The sequence below is a fragment of the Asterias rubens genome, chromosome 2 (genome assembly GCF_902459465.1).
Source record: "Asterias rubens chromosome 2, eAstRub1.3, whole genome shotgun sequence".
In the NCBI taxonomy this organism is placed as follows: Eukaryota; Metazoa; Echinodermata; class Asteroidea; order Forcipulatida; family Asteriidae; genus Asterias; species Asterias rubens.
In genome coordinates this window covers 1,211,460-1,233,392 of record NC_047063.1, presented here as the reverse complement: position 1 = coordinate 1,233,392, position 21,933 = coordinate 1,211,460, and the positions used below count along the sequence as shown (strand labels likewise).

Here is a 21,933-nt window from a genome sequence, read left to right as displayed (position 1 = left end):
CTGAATTAGCCTCATCAATCACATTTTGTAGTTAAAAGTTAAAGACAGATGTGAAAATGACGTTCATAAAAACAGGTTCTAAGAGTCAGAGTTAGACCAGAATAATTTAATATTAAGTACACATAACTGTGGTGAATAGCCCCATCAATAGTGACAATAATACGCTGGACTCCCTGGAGTCCAGCTTATTTGGAATATTGGCACTGATGATGGGGCGGAGGGGCTACTGTGGTGTAGGCCATAGCTAACCATGGAAACTGTGTTGTAAAGATAGCCAGGGATTGCGATGATCATAACCCTCCATCCTCCCACTGGTCATAGAGGATGGTAGTTATGATCACCGCAACTAACTTCTACAGTATTGTTACTAACTGCAATTTAAACGTTCACAATTTGCTGTATTACCGGTAGCACCATCGTATCTGTTTGGTCAGAATCAGAATATCAAACAATTTACAAAAATGTTTTTTGTTTTTCTAGATACATGTAGATAGACATAACAGAGCATCATGACAGTGGATAATGAGGAAATCAAAATGGCTGTACTTTCTGGGGATATAGAGAAAGTCCCACCCATTCCATCTAAAGTTGTTCGCATTTTTGTGAGCTCAACTTTTGGAGGTAGGTAGCTATACAAAAAACTTGCAACGCACAGAAAAATCTTGCTTAGCAGAAACTGTTAACCGGTTCTTGCTTAGTTTGCGGAGCTGTATTTAACTTGTGCCCAGGGCCGAATTTTAGGTTAACATCAAACCTCTGTGCCGTTTGTGTAAAAAAAAACTTTCAAAAATCTTGATCCTGCTTTTTTCTGGGACAGTATTAGTTTTGGAACGTCTAAACTCACTTTGAGGATAGCATTGTCACAATGAAACATTGAACAATTAATCTTCTCATAAAATTCATCAGGATTTTTTGTTCGCTTTCAGGAAATTATGGAATGTCTCAATATGAATAGGCCCAAAACTTGTCATTGTATGTTGGAATTTCAGACTTGCCTCTTATATGCCGAATACTTGACTCTCATAGCCAGGAATCACACCCAAGTCTATGATATAACCTGGGAAGTGGTAGCACAAGGATCGCCTTAAGGGGATACAACTATTTATTTAATTTCAAATATCAAGGGAAACTGACTGGGTAAATTTAAATTGGGTTGAATAAAAAAACATTGGCTGCTTGTAAATTGTTCTCACTTTTCCTGACTATTTGAAGACACTGTAGCAGAGAGAAACTCTTTACTTGATCGGGCGTACTCCACCCTTCATGAATGGTGTATCTTACATGACTTGGAGTTCCAAGTGGTTGACATGAGATGGGGAGTACGAGATGAAGCAAGTGCCTATCACATGACAACCAAACTCTGCATCAGGGAGATTCAGAACTGCATGAAGTTATCCTTGGGACCTAACTTCATGGTAAGTTGCCGCAGACCTGGAATTTCATACTCTCTAGGCTGTGTGGACACCCAAAGACTTGTGTACTGTGGACTTGGTCTCCACAGTCTCCTGTGGTATTTTGTTGAAAGAGCCAGGCAGCCAAGAAAGTGCACCGATGGTAATAGGGTTTTAAGACACCTTAAGTTGAATTTTACTGGTAGCAAGTACAGGTTCCTCAGCATCAATGTCACATAATCAGCGCTTTTTGCACAGACTACCTGACGAGCGGCCCAGTTGTCTCTGGGACAGCAAGAGGTTTTTGAGCAAGAATTTTGAAAAGTGTTCAAAATTTGCTTATAAAAATGTGAGGTATTAATACATGTATACAATGTGTCAATTAGGCTGTTGACAAAATAATCCTGATTGTTTCTTTATCACATTCAACCTGGACACCTGTGTAATATGTAGTATGTACCTTCACTTTCTTTACTGTTGCTTTCAATTTGCATAGATCTAGGTACTTTTTATGTTTGTGTTTGTCTGTAAAAACATTTGTTTTACGACTCCAGTTTATTTTAGGCCAACGTTACGGTTGGAGACCCACACCTGCCAGCATAGATGGAGCTGATTATCAGACACTCATAAAACACACCACAGAGACTGAATCCACCCTTCTGGCAAAATGGTATCTCCTGGATGAGAACTCTGACCCGCCCATTTATGCCTTGCAGCCAATCACTGCAGAGAATAGCGCCTCATGGAAGAGTGTTGAGAAGGAGTTGCCCAGTATATTGAGGAGGGCCGCTACACTTGCTGCTGGGGCGGGGGACATCATTGATGATGTACGCCACAAGTTTTTCATGTCAGGTATGAATTTTCAGAGTTGTAGTTTAGTGTACATTAGTGTTTATGAGTGCAATTGTGAGAATGTATATTATGCGCTTGAAGAAATTGACCGAAATTTGTTTGACTTAAAAAATGGAACGTTCCATTTAAAGAGGCAAAGCCAAATGCCATTTAACATCCAAGAAAGACTCCCAGTTAGAAGGGTCTGTATCTAGTCTATGTAAAAAATTATCTGGAATCTGGGATTAAACAATCAATCTAACATAAATTCTTTGGTTTTGTTTAGTTACTGAACAAGAATTGCGAGCTGCTCTTGATGTTCAAACACCAGATGATCATTGCGTTGGATTCATGCGGACAATCAAAGACCTGTATAACTCCCTGTCAGACACCAACGCCAATCGCTACTGTGACGTGACGGAGACGGGAGATTTAGACGAGGAGGCTAGAATGCTTCTGGAGAAGCTCAAGAATGTGGACATGCCTTCAAAACTCAGCCAGAATAACATTCATCATTACAACATCCCTTGGAGTCCAGATGGGGTTAGCCTTAATGTCAAGGAACACAAGAACTATGTCAGGCAGTTCACAAGGGCCTTCATTGAGGATGTTAAGAGGCTTGTGTTGAGAGCAAAAGAGCAAACATCCACTCAAGGGAATCTGAGCGATGACTCACTGTTCAAGGAAGTCACTCACCACGCTGAGTTCTGCTGTACAAAGTGTAAGCATTTCTGCGGTTGTAAGGATATTCTGGATGGGATCTTCTCTTCTCTTAAGGATGGTTCACCAAGCTGTGCTCTTATTCTTCAGGGTCCATCAGGCAGTGGGAAGACCTCAATCTTGGCCATGGTTGCTAAGACGGCTCGACATCGTCTCTCTGCCTCAACGGTGGTAATCCTTCGCTTTCTTGGAACCTCCTCATTGAGTTCCTCCATACTGCAGGTCTTAAAGAGCATCTGCCTTCAGATCTGCACTGTCTATGACATACCCCCGCCAACCAACAACATCCAGGAAAACTTCCAAGAGATGTCGGTCTTTTTTTATTCCTTACTTCAAAACGTCTCATCAGGTGCTGGCAAAGAGCGCCCTCTCTTGATAGTCCTAGACTCACTGGACCAACTGGAGAGTCTTCATGGGGCACATAAGTGCAAGTGGTTGCCAAAGACACACTTGCCGAACGTGCAAATTCTTCTGTCAACTCTGCCAACTTTGTACGATATCTTGGATAACTTGAAGCAACTGTTAGGGTCAGATGGACAGTTCTTGGAGGTTAACCCACTCCCAGAGAGCACAGGGGTAGAGATCTTTAGAACCTGGATGCAGGGGATTCACAGAAGAGTGACGGAGAGCCAGAATGAAGTTGTGAAGAAAGGTAAGAAATATTCTTTCAGAAACGCTTGTTTGCCTAGGTAGTAGTTAAAAAGCAAAACAATTCTTTTCAGAACAGAGAAGTCCAAAAATCTACCCGATGGTAGTAGAATATAAAGCAAGACAAGTTCTCAGAAGAACAAAATCTACCTGGCATTGCAAGTAGATACACACATGGTGTTACCGCAAACCAAATATATATTGATACCTCACAATGCAATGCCTCAAATCCCATATAAGGGTTTTTTGCCGCTCTAATTTGTAACATTGAGTTAATGCTCAATGAAAAAAACAGAGCGTTGCTTATTTTCAACTTTCTTGCATTGTGTGTGATAACCCTATTTGAAAATACTGTTATTGTTTTAGCTTTCCAGCATTGTCGACAGCCTCTCTTCCTCAGACTGGCTTTTGATGAGGCACGACGATGGCAGTCTTACACCATAGTCAATGAGGAAGCATTGGCAACTACCGTCAGGGCTTCTATCTGGAAGCTCTTTGCCCGTCTGGAAGTGGAATTTGGCACCAAGGTTGTATCTCATGCTCTTGGGTACATAACAGCAGCGAGGTATGTAGAAGTATTCTTGCATAGAATGGGAGACTTTAGAATGCTAGGTGGCAGCAGACTAAATGTTAGTTGTTTATTTAGTTCTGAGCACATTTCTGCCATTCCTTTCATCCTCATGGAGCCTGGTGCGATTCTGATATTCGACTGAAGCTTTGCATGGATTTGGTTTCAGCCCATACCTGGTTGTGTGGGTTCCCCAAGTTGTGTTTTTCTTCCCCTATCTAAAGAACAGATTTCTTCAATATCTTCAGGCCTATGTGTCCCAGTGCAAGGCATTTTTGTAGGTTCCTTGGTTTCAATAAGAGAAGTGGTTTACCCTTGTGTTTCTGTCATGGTTAGCAGCAGATTGTGTAAACCATTACAAGTTGCTATGTCATCCAATGGGTCTCATAATTCAAGCATAGCTCTGCATATCTGTCATAAAAATAACCAGCACTTTGGGACACCCTTTGTAAAGCGCTAAAATAATAACTGCATCTTGAGTGCCAAGAAAACCACAGTTATCTCCTTCAACAAGAATCTGTCTTTTACCGCATCATGAAGGAATGGATTGAGTCACTCAGAGCTGCAGGATATTCTTTCAATTGATGATGAAGTCTTAGATGATATCTACCAGTATTGGTCACCCCCTAATGATGAGATTGTACGAATACCTCCCCTGATGTGGACAAGACTCAAGTACGAACTGGAGGAGTACTTAGTGGAGAGACAGACGGATGGCAAGACAGTCATGGTACTGTACCATAGGTAAGTAATCACATCTTCATATCATTTATTTGGGTGTCCATGGCCGAGTAGTTTAGAGCATCAAATTCAAGTTCTGGTGGTGAAGTCATCGAAGTGTGGGTTCGGGTCCCGGGTCGTGACACTTGTGTCCTTGAGCAAGCTACTTTACTATAATTGCTTTTCTTCACCCAGGGGTATTTCCTTTCTCCTGAATACAAGCAGAGCACGCTGTTTGCAGCATTGAGACCAAACCAGCTCTACTCAGAGCCAACACTCTTTCGAAAGAGAATTATTACATGGTTGTCTTTGATTGGGTTTGACAAACAGTTTCTTCTTTTCTTTCCGTTGTTCTCATTACAGGCAGTTTACAGAAGCTGCAATAGATCGATATCTGTGTGATCCGGCGGAGAAGCAGAAAAGACACCAAGTACTTGCAGAGTTCTTTAATGGCACATGGAGTGAGGGAAAGAAAAAGGTAAGCCCTACCCAAGTTTTTTGGTAAAATGCAAACATGTAGACTATTGGTGGGTGGGCAAGTGAGGAGCCAACAAATTGTTTGGGGATGCAATCGAATATGCGAGTTCCATTGCGTTACATACATGGTTAACCCTAGCCAAGTGGGCTGATTAAATCCCGCAATTTTCAGGCTGTGTATTAGTTGATTAAATATGCTCCATTTATAACTCGTTTGTATTGGTTCTAACAAATCATGTGACCATGGAACTATCTTAGTGATAGTTCAACTGTGAACGAACTGTGAACTTTTGTATGCCCTCTGACTGTCAGTTCTAGAGTTTGTGTTTACAATGTCATAAAAGTTGTAAGTTACAGCTTGATGCATGGCATTACACATTCATAGTACATGGCACTAATATGATAATCTGTTTAATACTTGGTTTCAGTGGGTTGGGAAAGGGGGAATAAAAGAAATTATAATAAAAGTTTCTATTAATGCCATGTTTGTTACAATGTTATTGTTCACACTCCGTTTCTGTTGCTGACTTAATTTACTCCTATGTAAACAAACACTACAATGAATCTTGGTTGTGCCATTGTGAGAGTCCATTTCCCTGTGTGTTACAATGTGTAGTATGCATTGTAGGCAACATATGTGCGTTCACAATTCTCACAATATCTTGACACCCATCTGGCAGATGATGGACAGACAAAAGCCAAGTGTGACATCAGTGCAAGGGGTCAATATAATTTGTTTTTCTTTGTCCACAGACACTTCATCTAACACAGAGGAATCAGATCTTAAAAGCAGACCGGCTAGTCTCCTCTCAGCCTCTCAAACGTCACAAAGCATATAACTATCGCAAACTCAGTGAGCTACCATATCATCTACTGCATGCCCACAACACTCAGGATCTTGTCCATGTAAGAGTCGTCTTTATTTAATAGGCAAATTTTGTATTTGTTGTCAACTTGGCTGGCCTCGTTACTCCTTTGGTGTTTTTTTGTTTATTTTTATCATTGTTAAGTGATCCTTTCGTCTACAGCTGTGGACCATTTCTCTTTAAATTAAAAACAAAAACAAAATAGAGTCATTAAAAACCGTCACGGTCGTTGCCACAGGACTTATCTGAAGTCGTGGTCTCAGGTTGAAATCCCACTCTTGTAAAGTTTTCTCTGTTCAAATTGTGTTAACATCTTATTACTCAATAATGTAAACTCTACTGCTGTAAGTATTGCTGTGACACGCATTTGTGTGTGTGAGCCACGGCTTGCTTCAATGTGTGTTGCTTCAAGTCATGTGGTTGTTGTTGATTGACAGTTGCTATAATGGGCGGGGCTTAATGGATCGATCCATTCAGACAGAGGTGTTTCCTAGCATGGTTTAAAACTTTTGGTGTGTATGTTTTTTCTCAGCAAACATTTGGTGACTTCAGCTTCTTGGATGCAGTAGTCTCCGCTCTGTCCGCTCAACACCTGATTGAGGAACTAAACTGGGTGCTGGAGAAGGAGACTATCCTTGGAAAGAGTCTACACACTGAACTCAAACTGCTGCAAGATACCATCAGGTATTAAAGAAATGGAACAGAGGTGGTTACCAGTGTTGTATTACTCATCAGTCCAATCGAGTCACAGAATTTGAATCATACAAATTGTGAATCGGACTCCTGATAGTCTTCGTTTAGGGAATTTCTTTTTTATAAATAAAATTACATATAACAATAATTAATACTTTTGTTTTAGAAGCTTTTTAATTTAGTGACAACTGATGAGAAGTAAAGCCCACTCCATTGGTTCTTAAACCTTGATGTTTATATCTATCAGGTTTTGGGGTTCATAGTATTTTCAAACTCAATTGACTGGTGAATTGGACTCGGAATCAACCTAAATGATGTGGATTTTAAAGTTAGACTCATTGACACTGATGACCCAGACTTGGGATTGAGAACTCGAATACAAGACTGACTTATAACCCTAGGATCTATTATAAACGTTTCTTTTATCATTTTAGACTTGCAAAGTCCACCCTAGACTTCAAGGATAATAGTCAGCCCCTGGCTGTGGAGATCCTGGGCCGTCTGCCTGACCTGGCAATTCAGTACCCACAATGCATTGGGAACATCCTGAAGGGAGCCGAGGCCTGCTGCAGTCAAATGAGAGACACTTTACTCATTCCTACACGGAGCTGTTTCTACATGCCAGGAGGACCACTCAGGACAACCCTCATTGGTCATACGGGTAAAGACCATACAGCTCTTGACATCAGCGATAACTATTTCTGATAATAATACTGGGAGAATTTTGGACAGTCCTTTTCCACAGTTCTCGCCAGTAGTGCCATGCTCAGACCTTTGCGCGCAATACTGAGCATGTGCGCACACGCTCAGAGCCGAAAAAAATTACTGTCATGTCGATTGTGGCAAGCGTCTCAGTTTACCATTGGATTCACATTGGTATTGTCACAGAATATAATCCTGATGTCCCGAGTGGGTGTATTATGGGGCAATGCACTGTCTAGGAAGCTTGATGAAATGCCGCGGTGGCTTGTTTGTTTGTTTAGATGATCTTCCCGTCAAAGGAACTCGGCAATCTCCCTCAAGGGGATATAAACACCAAGCTGGCAATAGGGAATCTCTCTCATACAAACATTGGTTTAACGTTTATGTTTATGAATTGCACAAATCAAAAAATTGTGATTCAGTAACTAAACCACAATTTGTTATCAAGTCATTGTGGAATTCCTCTTGATCCTCATCTGAAAAACGAACCCAATTATTGTAGATGACAGATCTTGAACACTTTGCATTAATAATCAAAATAACAATTTGTGTTTCTGAAGCAGCGCTTTAACTCACCCAATACATCTTAAAGCCCTTATTAATTTAAACACAGGTATGCAGTATTAGTTTTTTATTTCTTAGACCATTTATGAAGCACCTTGTAAGGGTTTACAAGGCAGATGATGTGGTACAATCTTCAGCCAACCATGCCAGAAATATTGGGGTAAACTTTGTCTCGTAACATTGACACGCATAATTATTCAGTACTTTATATTTGTCTGTACGATCAGGTAACATTTTGAAGCTAGCTGTGAATGAGGCATGCACCATGCTGGCATCAGTGTCCACCAATGGTTCTGTGAGACTATGGGAGCTGGGTGATGATGAAAACATACATGTCCTAAAGGGACAAAAAGGTAAACAAAATTATGAATGGCTTCATAGATCAGTAGGTAGAGAGTCACCATATTGATCCATAGGTCACTGGTTCGAATCCTGCTTAAGTAAATTTGTCTTTGCTCAACACACGGGCATGTGAGTAACTATCCATGAAAGAAGAGGAAAAGAGAAAACCAGGCAAGAAAAAAAGAGGAAAAGATAATATTCCTTCACTTTTGTACACAGAAAGTGTACAGAAAGAAAAGTAGGTCTCTCAAAATGTTTAGAAAATCATACACAATGCATCCAAAGCAGACACTGTCAAGTTAGTTTGTAGATTACACTTGTACTTTGTTATTATATATTGTTTGTTCAGCGCAATGAGGGTTCTCCCAGAACTGAAATGCGCTCTATAAGTAAGTAATCTTAGTAATGCTTTTACTGATGTTCGAACGTCTCACTTTACCCAAAGGAGGAGCAATGTCTTGTGTGGCCATCTCAGCCGATAATCAATGGGTGGTTGCCGGTTCTGATCAAAACTACCTTCAAGTATGGAGCATCTCAAGTGGTGACTCAGTACTCCTTATTGATGAGAATCATTCTGGGTATGAGCGCTATGCCAATGTGGTTATTACTCAAGACTCAACGAGGATTGTATCCGCTGCGCAGAATGAGTTAAAGGTGAGTATCTTGTGACAAGGGCCCAAAGTCTTGGCTTCCCTTCCGTGGAGTAGACCTCACTGAGTTGCATTACAGGTATGATACTTCAAACGAAAGTGATTGCCTCCATGCCCCCTGGTCATTGCCTTGGTGCCCTGGTAATGCTCCAGTAGATATTTACAAATTCATCACAGGGTGCCCTTTTACAAAAAGAAAATGCCTTGGTGCCCTTGCCCTTTCAAAAGTGAAGCATACAGGCCTGGGATTAGGGTGCCCTCACTGGAAAGTTAGAAGGAGAAGAGTGTCCGCAAGGAGAAAGGAAGGTATTGGTTTTACAGAAGCAGTGGTATGATTGGATACAATAAACATGTTTTACAGTACATACGTGTGTGTGTAGAATTTGTATGCAAAATAAATGTGAGATCAGGGGAACATCCATACCACGTGACCGTCAAGATCTTGACGTAGCATCAAGGCCAATCTCTGGGGTAATTCATGAGCCTTGAAGTGTGACGTCAAACGTTCAAACTAAGTGCTGATTTTCCAGTGCTGCGTAATTAGCTTCACATTTAAAACTTAATTATTTCATCAGCATTCTACCTCTGAGATTGTGGCAGGGCAAGTCAATGATGTCACTATTCTCCACTTCACAGTGTAAATGCAAATTTCTTCGCTAGATGAAAGCCAGTGATGCATTGCTTTGATGTGAAGTATGCATATGCCACGAGCACAGGCTTGCTCCCCTGTGACAATCATAGGTCAAGCTCAATGGTCTAGTGTTTTAGATATCTGCTTACCACAAATCACAGGGTAACACCAAACTTGTTTTATCATTTATGTATTGTTCATCAGGTCTACAGTATCATCACTGGTAACAAGGTACACACATTTCAAGGTCACACGGAATACATCTCATGCATATGCATAAGCAAGGAGGATAAGTATGCTGTGAGTGGTGCAGATGACCACACCGTGAAGGTGTGGTCACTTGTGGATAATCACATGATCTGTGACATCACAAGCCACGACGGGTCCATCACCCACGTTGACATCACGTCTGATAAAGTCATTGTTTCTACTTCAGTGGATGGGAAAGTGGTAAGTGAAGAAAAACCTGTAGGCCTCAAGGGAAGATGTATGTGGATAGTCCCCCTTTAAGTGAACTGGGAGTGGGTCGTCAGCGCCCAGTACATTATGGGCTGTGTGTCATTGGCTGGTATTGTTGAGGTCATGGAAACAGACATGCACTTTGCCAACTCTCGACCAATAATAGACTTCATTAACCTCAGCGCTGTTTATGCTTGTTTTTACGTCATATACAATGGGTCCAATGAATCATCTCTTTCTTTCATCAGGTTCTCACTAAACTACAACCAGCTGGGGATGAGTCTACCTCTCAAACACTGCATGTATTGACATCAGCCAATGAGCAGGCAATACATTCAGCATGCATTAGCCCAGATGAAACTTTGGTTGTAGCTGGTACAGTCAGTATACTATATGTATGGGATCTCAAGTCTGGTAACCTGCTTCATTCCCTTGGAGGTACGTGTACTAAACCATCTAGTAGCCCTTACTCCATGCCTGGAATTACATGGCAGCGATGGCCTCTTGCCCTGGGCTCTGGCCTTGGTGCCCCTACAAACGTTCCCCATAGACTTTAATATTTTCCAATGGATCCTTTTCTTTGTATAAACTTTTTTGTTTTGGTTTCTTTTCCTCTCCAGCGCCTCGGATTAGTTTTCTAGATAGATGGCGCTATATAAATGCTTATTATTATTATTATTATTATTATTAAGAGTCCTTTGCAAAATGAAAATTGGATTGTTGTCTTAAGATGAAATTCCAGGCCTGCTTTAGTATTATCCCTCTATATAATATAATATCATGTAATATAATATCACTGAACCTGTTACAGACCACAGCAGACACAAGCCACTTGTATCAAATAATCCCCATAGCGGCCACAAGCGACCCAAGATTTGACCTACTTCAATTCAACCCAAAAGGTTGTAGTCAATGCTTGGTCCTGAATTAACGATTTCCAATGTTGGTCTGTTGACATTTCTGAAACAATTCAAACTATTTTATATTATTTCTAGACATTTCACTGGGAAACTTGTGTCATCAAAATAAACAATCAGAATTTCATACCCAGTGCCTCAGTTTGTCCAACTTGCATATTAGCAGACAATTTAATTGGACTAGTTCAGCTTTTGCGATGGTTGGCAGAGTTTGAGCTGCTCATTTTTGGCAAAACTGCCTTCAAAGAGAATGGTTATTCGTGTTTATACGCTGATTGCTTTATACTTTGTGGAGGCAAAGGAATGACGTCATAAATTCAATTTGCTTTTTCAACCAAACTTACCTCTAAACATTTTATATAAAGCCTCAAAATCTCAAAGTTGCTTTGAAGTACTTTCTATTTGTGTATGAGAATTCTGACTTTTTTCCCTGGTATTCCGAACCAGTTTTAATTGATGTCTTGTTCTTAACATTGCTTTGTATTTCAGTCTGAAGATGAAGTGGATTACAGTTTGTAATCACGGTAATGTTTGCAGGTTTTCAGAATGCATGATTCATTAGGCATGATCCTATTGTATTTTTGATGACTGCATTTTTGACCACATGAGGGCGCTTTCAGTGGCAAATTTTGTTGCATCACAATAGACCCTTTCACAGTAATGTTGAACCTGCGCCTTGCGGCATGGTGTGTGGTTTATTTTGAAAATATACATTAACACAATACAGAACTTCATGCCTTCTCACACTGTGCATCAAGTGCATTTATCAAGTTGTAAGTTTGAAATAAACAGAGCACCACGGTGCCTGGCGCAGATTCACCATGGCGCATATTACGAAGAAAGGGTTCATTATTGCGTCCGTTACAAGTTTGATCCTATTTTGACTGCAATGCTGCATGTTGTTTTCCGTAACTAAAATAAAATAATTTTTAATAACAACAACGACAAAAACCCAGTTAGTTTTACTTGATTTGCATCATAAAATTTCTGCTCACACACACGCCCTTATGTGGTAAAAAATACTGTAGATTTGCTGGTTTTCCCAAGTATACTTTAGAAGTAGTCTGCGTGTAACCCAAGTCTTCCATGCTTAATACTTGGATGCTTACCAGGCCTAGTCCTTAAAGTGTAGTAGAGTCTCATCCCCAATTTGAACATGGAGAGGACATTTTCCACCAAAATTATTCTCGCTTTGGCAGTTTTATGGGTCATTTGAAAACACTCGCAGGCAGAAAGGCATTAACCAGGGGGCCATGGAGGCAATTGCCCTTGTGCCCTCATATACAGTACAAGAAGTCTGATAAATCAAATTTGCAACTCAGCCACACATGGCTGTGTTGTGATCTTCAAATGACAGACATATTAAAAAATAAGAAAACATTCACCTGACTCACAAAAAATACCAAATCAAAGGCGTAAGCACATACAAAAATAAGGTCATGCTGCTTGGCAAACCAACAATCAAGGTCTTGGGTGTGGTCTGTGTGAGGACCAATACTTGTCAACCTTTTTTTCTCATGATCACTGCAAATTTTCTCCTGTAAAAACTGTACCCAAGTCTACTCAGTGACAGTCTGAATTGGTAATTTTATCATATTTTGAATCTGTGTCAACTGTGAAAGTTTTTTATTTATTTAGACATTAAAGTATAGATAGTGATTTTACTTGCCCATTGTGTAATGTACTGGTATAGTAGCTCCGTAGTCCATTTTGTGTTGTGTTACAAGTGCATAGCTTACCCTTAAAAAAACTAAAAACTTAAAATTTGCATGAAGAACATTTTGTAGCAACCCCAAGAAACCCCCTGCATTTTAGAGCATGTTTAGATATAGCGCTGCTAATGAAGAGAACAAAATGCATGGTGCAAGAAAACCATTTCGTTATCCCTAACCACTTCTGGTCGGTATTACAAACAAACAAATTCCATGCCTCTGCGCAGTATTATTTTGTCTGAACTTTTTGGAGTACCCTGACAAATAAATTTCCTTAAAAAATATTGTTGTCACAATGGAATACTTGACAAAAGGAAAGACCACAAGGGTCCTTATAATAGCACCGGTATTTGTAAAACAAAAGGACAAGTGTCTGGATTTGGAGATAAAACTGGAATGGGAGATAAAACAATAGCTCCCGAAAAAGGGACATTACAAGCTTGAATTCCATGGTAAACGTGCCTGTGACAATTAGGGCCCAAAGTTTCAGGCACATGCCTGTGCAGGCTACACAATAGAATGTCAAGCTGGATGTTAAAGTCAGCAGTTCACCTGATTGCAAAAAAATGAGGGTGACTCAAGGTTTTTTAGAAGTGTTGACTGATACACATGTTATCTGACTTGAAGTGGTTGAATCCCAATTCCTCCAAAATCCTTCCCATCCCAAATCCATGGTTTTGACTGAGTTTGATGTAGAAAACCCCTTTGCACTTACGTATCATGTTTGCATTAAAATAATTAGATTATTGTACATTATTAGATCATGTACCGTCGACAAGTTTGCTGGCTGGGAACAGCGAAATTACCTCTTTATTACAGAACTGTTGTTACGAGAAGACAGCAAAACAAAGAAACAGATTCGGACTTCAGAATGTACTTTTATAAGAAGAATCTTCTGTAACAGTGCTCTTTATAACAAGGGTTAAGGTTATAACATCAAGCACCTACTCTCGGGGTACACATAGGCAGCACGATACCGTCTCAGATTTTGTTTTGTAAAAGACTGCATGCTGATTGTATCTTTGACCATTTGTTATTGGTTTTTGATGAAATACTCACTAGTTCTCTTTAATTCTTTACAATAAAGGTCACGATGGGGTCATAGACTGTGTAGCCATCACCCATGACAACCACTACCTGGTCTCTGGGGCCCGTGATGACATCATGGCAGTATGGGATACGACCTCAGGTCAGAAGGTTCAAACCCTTGAAGGTCAACAAGCCATTGTGTCACACCTTGCATTAGCCAATCAACTTGTAGTATCAGCGTCATTGCATTCACCGTACATTAAACTCTGGGATATCTCACCTAAGTACTTGGAGCAGAGGAGAATGACGTTTGGGGATCGGAGCGGGACGCTAGCGGTCACCACTGACCAAAGGTTTGATTCAAATCCATCGCTTTATTCTTTCAATGAGAAAGACTCTGCGAAGGTCGAAACGTCAAGTCATAAACTATTTTTTGCATACCACAGGTCCTTTTGGTTGGTAGACAGTTTGCAACAGCTTATTTTACTTTCTACATGACCCACACAACATAGAATGGGCCTAGTTGCGTGGTTCTAATTACCACAAATTACTTCGCTTACAGTCACCATTATATGCTTATGTTGAACCTACATACATGTATGCACTGAAATTCTGGAAGAAATTCTTTAAGCAAAGAATGCATTGTAGTGTGAAGTACACATGAGCATAAGCAACAATTTCTTGCAAAACTGTGAAATACACTGATTTTAAGCACATTTTCTGTGCATTTGTTTCGCTTACTGTAAAAGAACTTGAGTTCTGATCATCCAGGCTTTAATATATAATTGTTTTTCTTCATTGGAAAATTATTTTTAAAAAGGTGAACAATTTGTTGCAGTAGACAGCTCAGCCATGACATGCTAAATAGTACTCTGTGGTAATGATGCTCCGTTCTTGAAAGGGCAAAGGCACCAAGGCAGTTTCTCCTTGGTATAGGGCACCCTATGAGGAAATTGTACTGAGCATTTTAAGGGCACCAAGGCAATAACCAGGGGGCATAGGGCAATCGCCTTTGATGCCTCCTTGAAGTATCATGCCTGACAATGGATGAGATGAAATATAGAGCTGATTATCAATGTCATGACAAATATTCATTGTTCTTTCTTCATGGCAGATATGTGATATTCAAAGGCATTGATCCCTTTGCCAAGTCCTCACTTAACAAAATCCATGTGTGGGACGCCACAACGGGACTTGACAAGTTCATCCTTCAGGACCACAGTAATGAAGTCACCTGCATAGAGGTCAGCCATAGCAACCAGTTTGCTTTCACCGGCAGTCAGGATTCAACCGTCATCATGTGGAAGATCCAGACAGGAAAAGTCCACCATAAATTCACTGGCCACGACTCCGGTGTGTGTCGTATCTGGATCCGACCAGATGATCACTACATGGTCTGCTTGACGTTTTACAATATGATCCATGTGTGGGATATTAAGCAGTGTAAGAAAGTATTTGTGTATAACACCAATACAGCCGGGGACGTGACCTGCGCAGTCCTGACACCACAGAATATTCTTCTCTTTGGGACGTCTTGCGGGGAGCTACATTTAAAACTTTGGTCGCCTGATTCTGGTGATGTATCTGACCTGGGGTCATTGTTGGAACAGAGTTCAGGGGTTACCAACGTGGCATTGAGTGATGATGGTACTTTATTGGCATCAGCGTACGATGATCCATATGTGATTGTATGGCATTTGAAAACAATGGAACCACTATATCAGATTGAAAAGGTGATAAAAACTTTTAAATTAAAGGTTTTCTATAAACTTTTTGAAAGTCCTTTTCACATTTCTAAGCTGATTCACAGAAAACAAAATACCATGTAACATTAAACCCCACTACTACCCCATGTTATTGAATCCAGACCTTTGTCCTTTTGTTTTTCAACAAGGATTGTCTTTCACTGTATTTGGCATCAAGTCCGATATTCCAGCATACCATGGCCGATTATTGGCGGTAGTTTGCGGCCAGGGTTCCTTAGTCATTATTCACTGTGAGACATTCCACAACTCTATAAAAAAAGTCCCACTGCTTTTTACTTTTAGTCAATGTATGATTGTGACAAGTGACTTTCTCAACTAAAGCAAAACAAAGCAATTAGGACCTACTTCAGAAGCTCCAGAACATTCTGAAAATTAAAGCTTTGAGGAGACACTGGTGAGGTTGTATGTCTCGATGTGGGCCTCGATCCTAATAGTAAATGTATGCTGTGCAAGGACGGTCTACTACTAACACATCGCTATAAGCCTACTCTCCTAAGCAGTAGTAACTATTTCCTTGGAGTTTGCCAGAGTAAAGGCCCGGTCCCACTGCAGGTTAACGAGAACGATAACGACGCAAAGAGAACGCATTCCATTGGTTGAACGAGCGTGTCCGTATTCTTCGCGGAGCAATTCAACCAATAGAATGCGTTCTCTTTGCGTTGTGAACGCTTTCGTTATCGCTGCAGTGTAACTTGGCCTTAAGCAATTCAGACAAAGCACATCTGATCTGTGTAGAAACGACGAGGTCCTTCTTGTAGATTTAGCACCAAAAAGCCTTGATGTATTTACTTCTGTTTTTTGTTATTGTACAGCCTGGTGTGGTAAACTGCATGTGTTTCACCGAGAATAATCGATTCCTTGTAACTGGAGCCAATGATAGGGTGAGTGATTTTATAGCGTATTTATCTTCAACAAACTTGGCGCGTAACCATAGAACACACAAGACACAGGTAGTGATATTAGCCGTATTATAGGTTTTTATCACCACTCCATTCTGCGAATCTGATTGGAGGATTAGCACGTACTTGAAGATAAAAGGACTTGTCTGGAGACCAGTTGTCTCTCAAGTCGAGTTGGTACGAAGATCCAAAGGTCTAGTTATATGCAGGCATGTGATTACTAAGGATTTTCCCCTCAAATTGTCTTGAAAGAAGTATAGCAGTCACTAAAGACAGAGAAAGAAATAGTCCACATATGTTGGTTTGTATTTCTGGTGATGCACATAGTCTGTAAACCTCTTGAATTGTAACATTTTGAAGGGTCTGGGAATGGTCACCTTCATCAAATCTCATCCAAGTATCTGGCCATCATGTATGGATGTGGCAAGTTTTACAAGTGGATTATTGTTTCAATCTAAATTAGCGTCAGTTCTAAAATAGTAATTCCCCTAACGAGGCAAAGATCTCAGACAAAGAGTCGTCCACGTTGTTTTAGATCATAGAATTCTTTAAGTGTTTTGTGTTAGTGTAAACATTTCAAATGACAAGGATGTATTTGTGAGACATGAATACTGAATGCATTCTGTTTGAAATTATTGTCACAGATTACGTCTCGGTGAAATGTGGCTATTCCATTTCAGTCAACTTGGAAATGGAATTGCCCAGATTTTACCTTGCGATTTTTTAATCTGCGAAAATGCACTCATTATATACACCCAATATTCACATAAGAACGCATTCAGATTACTGTAACAACATTTTGATGATCTATATTTCTTGCTTTTTGTTTTGTTGTGCAGGAAGTGAATTTGTGGAGAGTAGATAACGGCCGGCTTGTCACCAACCTCTACACCTACTCAAATCTGACCAAGATCAGAACCAAAAAGGACACGGTCATCGCATGCACCAAGATCGGACAGCTGATGGCATTCAACATCCATTGCCTGACCATGGAGGAGGACAGCGGGCTGGGTAATGGAGATACAGGGAATGGAAAGCTTCATGGATGGGTTTCTGTCGTTACGAATGGGAGTAGTACATCGAGTGACAGTGGGGAACGCAAGATATCAAGGTTATGTAGTATTGTGTGAGAGAGGGATGTGCACAATATTGTGATGGAACCAACAATGTCTATTGGTTTGAGAAATGACTATTGATTTTTAGAAATGATTATAGGTTTGAGAAATGATTATAAGTTTTAGAAATAAGTAAAATAATTAGTTTTGATCTCCCAAGGCTCTAACTCGTTGGTTTAAACATTGAAAACAAATAGGGCTTGTTGGTATGTTCTAAAGACTCCGATAATCAATTGAGCAATTGCATAACCAGTCATTTTCATTTTTGATGTATGGATCTTTTCATTTATGCATTTTTTTTTATAGGGGTGGGTGGGGGGGGGGTAAGGTTTCTGTGCAGAACACTACCGCTGGTTATGCCACTAGGATTAAGCGTAACTTTTCATAGATTTGTTATTTCAAGGATATGTTGGTTCACAAAAAATGGTGGATACTGGTCCATTAGGCTCCACCCACAGCGCACGTGTGAGCATGCAAGAACACGTGACCCTCTCCAATGCCTTTCTGCACAACTCTGCCGCATGCACCAAGCATACGCGCATGAATGTCGGACCTTAAATTGTCGGACTTTGATTCCGTAATAGGTTGTGATTGGTCAATACGTAATTGGGCAGTGTCTTTATGGATCGGTCTATTACCAGTGTTGTCTACCTGCTTTAGAAGCTCAATGAAAATGGCTTCTCGTCTAAGTGTGGATACCTGAGGACATTTTGGAGACAATGACAATCAAATTTCTGTATCTGAAATAATACAAAAATCGTTTCCAAATCTTTTCAATAGAATTGTGGAGAAATTTTAAATTCTAACAGAACCTTTGTTCTTATATTGATACTCATATGTCTGCAATAATTTTGTTTTAATAATATCTTAATGATTTCAATTTTATTACTTATTTTCAATGACAACTAACTGTTAACTTATAAATTTGCTTGAAATAGTGTGTGTCTATTAACGGTTTTATACCTTATTTATTTTTAGTGAGATTTCTTGCATTATTTATCACAAGTAACTTTGTTCTCCAACATATCGACATCATTTTATGAAGAACCACGTATTTCAAAACGATTGATTTGGGATTTGTAAACATTTTAGACTGTGCTTAGATTTGACCTACATGTACACTCTTCAGTTGCAACGTACTACAGCATTATTTGGGGCTTTTGGCTCTTCGTAAAACACAACATTCAATTATTGTGATATAAGCCCTTTTCTGAATATTTGACGATATAAGATAGAATTTTTGTATAATTGTAAATAAAATACATTATTATTTTTATTTTTTAGGTGTGCATATCTCTCCTATAGTTTAATTATTCTTGACTTAACATTTTAAAAGAGAGTGTACTTATGGCTACTTTTGGTGCAAACCTAAATTTCAAAATCTGTAAATTTGTATCCATCATTCATTTTATAGACTGGTTCAGGGACTTTATTTCTAGAGAAATTGGTGAAGATGTTTGCAATCTAATGATGTTTTTGATTGGACTGATATGTTGATTATATTTTTGTCATTTTCGGCTTTTAAATTACATCATTTTAGTAATGAAACCAAAGAGCTTGCAACAAGTGCCTTACTTACACCTTTGAACATACTTGTGAAGAAAGGATGTTTTGTAGAAACCTTTATTATAAACATTGGAGGGAAAACCCTACTGGGGGAAACCTAAGCCGTTACTTTAACTATGTGTTTTTAATAACGATTTCTTACAGTTATTTCTATGTAGGATTTAATATATTTTTGTCAACACCTTTTTTTATTCACAAGGTACGACATTGTCTCAGCTTTGATCACATCTTTAGTATAATGTGCAATTTTCAGGGAGTAATACTTTGAAAAGCTCACCCTTTTTCCTTATCAGATGCTATATATTGATATTGCATTCCATTTGTACTTTTAAAAGGTATATTTTTCCATGACGTTTTTATGTATTCATTAACATTTTTTACAAAAGTGACACACTATAAATGTGACGTTTAATATTACAGATAGACAAAAATGCTTTATTAAGATTAATAAACTGAGACAGTTCATAGCTCTTTATTACACCTGACTTGGCGTCCAAAGGGGCTTATTATTATTTGTTATGATGTTCATGTGTTTAATCTTTTTGTTGATATTACTTTTATTCTAATAGTTATATTAAGGTTTTTCGTTGCTGTACAATTTTCTAAAAACATTTATCGAATCTATTACTAAAGGCACTGGGATGGACACATTTGGTAATTTGTCAAAGACCAGTCTTCTCACTTGGTGTATCTCAACATATGCATCAAATAACAAACCTGTGAAAGTTTGAACTAAGCATGGTTGCTGAAGTTGCGAAAGAGTAATGTAAGAAAAAACACCCTTGTCGCACAAGTTGTGTATTTTCAGATGATTGAACTCAAGACCTCAGCTGAGATCTCAAATTCAATTCAAATATTTTACGGTGAGAAATTACTTCTTTTCCAAAAACTTGATTACATCAGAGGGAGCCGTTTCTCACAATGTTACTATCAACAGCTTTCCATTGTTGCCAAGTAAGTTTTTATATTTATGTGCGAATAATTATTTTGAGTTATAGGGTGTGTTCATTTAGCTTCCCCGGGTGGACCCCGATCTGCCTCCAGTATGTTCAAATAGCTTTGTTTGATGTCATTCCAGGGGCTCACCCTGGTCAGCCCCAAGTGCTGCTTGTGGAGCAGGCCACTCGGGGCTGGCACGATGTGCAGATGACTTCACCATGAGATGGTGAGTGATCGTTCGATCAGCTTTTGTCAGGGGTGCACCCAAATGAGCACCGCAGGGTCGACACAGGGAAGCTAATCCAACGCATTACACATGTACTGTTAACAATAGGATGATAGTGTCCAGTGCCTTTAATTAAAGAACAGGCGTTGCGATTTACCATTATATTTTGCATTATGATGTCACAAGCCTAAAATTAAAGAGCACCCTCACTGAGGTCTATGAAAACTTATCATCCATAGACTCCTTGCAAAGTCAGACACTCAAACAGCCCAGCCCACAACCCAGTGCAGTTGCGTTCATAGTCTGGAGCCCACACTGCTGGGCCACTGCTCCTAATTCCGTTTGAGTTTAATTTAAAACTCTACTAGACATCAAATCAACAACACACACAACCTTCATTTTGAGGCACCTTGAAGGTATCGAAAATCAAGTTCCCAAGATTAAGATAGACGGCTCATACCAATAATGTACTGTTCCTAGCACTCCACCAGAACACCTCTGTATTTCAGGAGATTTGGAAACTACATTTTTTGGCCGACTTTTGAAAAAACATCAAGGGGTATGTACACTACCTCCACGGTATTACTTGACGTTTTTCATCCTCCGAAAAACCGTTTCTCTTCGATTTGCCTCAAAATTTAACAAATGGAAGTTCTTGTTATGTCTATGACTAATAATAATATTAATAAAGACAGTTACAGAAATTCTGTCAGAGAGAATGCAAGTGTCAGTCGTATAATTTTTATAAAAGAATAGTTAAAAGCAAAACACCCATTCAGTTACAGTTAGGTCGTGGGCATGAAATGTGATGTAAAATTGCTTTATTTAATTGGTATAAATCATTACTCTATGATTTAATTAACCATTTACTGGAAACCCGACTGGTTATCCGTTATATTTTATAATCATCATTGTAATTGAATGAAAAGCTTGAGTAGCGGCATTTCTTACCATAGAACAATTCAAAGGGAGTCAAAGGGGGCGGGATCATTCAAAGGGATCTCATTTGGCCCGAGTAATTGTCTCTCTAATTAATAGTTTAATTATCTAACGGTCCCCATAAATAGCGCTCTCGTTGGACAGAAGTGTTCAGTTTCATTATTTAACGGTCCCCATAAATAGCGCCTCCATCGGTGAATGTAGTCTAGTTTAATTAACGGTCCCCATAAATAGCGCCCTCTTACGGTTTAGTCTTACACCAGATTATTATGACGTCATCACACAACCTTGCTCACGCTGCGTGCACCCCGCATTGTCGTTCTCACGATTATCATTGCGCTTCCCCCTGTTTCCCAGCATACTTTGCTGATAGTTGGGGGACGATGCGCGCTGCCTTTATGGATACGAAGTTGTCCAAAGGAACAAGGTTGATAAAAACTGTTCATTATCTATAGGGGGCGCTATTTAAAGGGACCGTTAACTAAACAAGTCTAAGGCCGGCCGTGTCCGAAACGGTGAGTTCGGCTAGAGATACGACTAGATCGCGCGCGTCTGCCTATTCT

The 21,933-nt window shown here is 39.6% G+C and overlaps 1 protein-coding gene across 1 annotated transcript; it reads left to right on the top strand.

Annotated features, from left to right (window-relative positions):
- The first annotated feature begins 508 nt into the window (after positions 1-508).
- Positions 509-17,986, top strand: LOC117304121 (NACHT domain- and WD repeat-containing protein 1-like). Its single transcript, XM_033788624.1, has 18 exons — positions 509-621; positions 1,213-1,415; positions 1,946-2,243; positions 2,509-3,594; positions 3,957-4,155; positions 4,699-4,902; positions 5,242-5,356; positions 6,109-6,261; positions 6,754-6,905; positions 7,349-7,575; positions 8,408-8,533; positions 8,968-9,176; positions 10,008-10,253; positions 10,511-10,700; positions 13,979-14,273; positions 15,035-15,653; positions 16,499-16,567; positions 17,425-17,986. The coding sequence occupies exons 1-18, from the start codon at positions 510-512 to the stop codon at positions 17,713-17,715; spliced, it is 4,794 nt and encodes a 1,597-aa protein (XP_033644515.1). The 5' UTR covers position 509; the 3' UTR covers positions 17,716-17,986.
- The last annotated feature ends 3,947 nt before the right edge of the window (positions 17,987-21,933 follow it).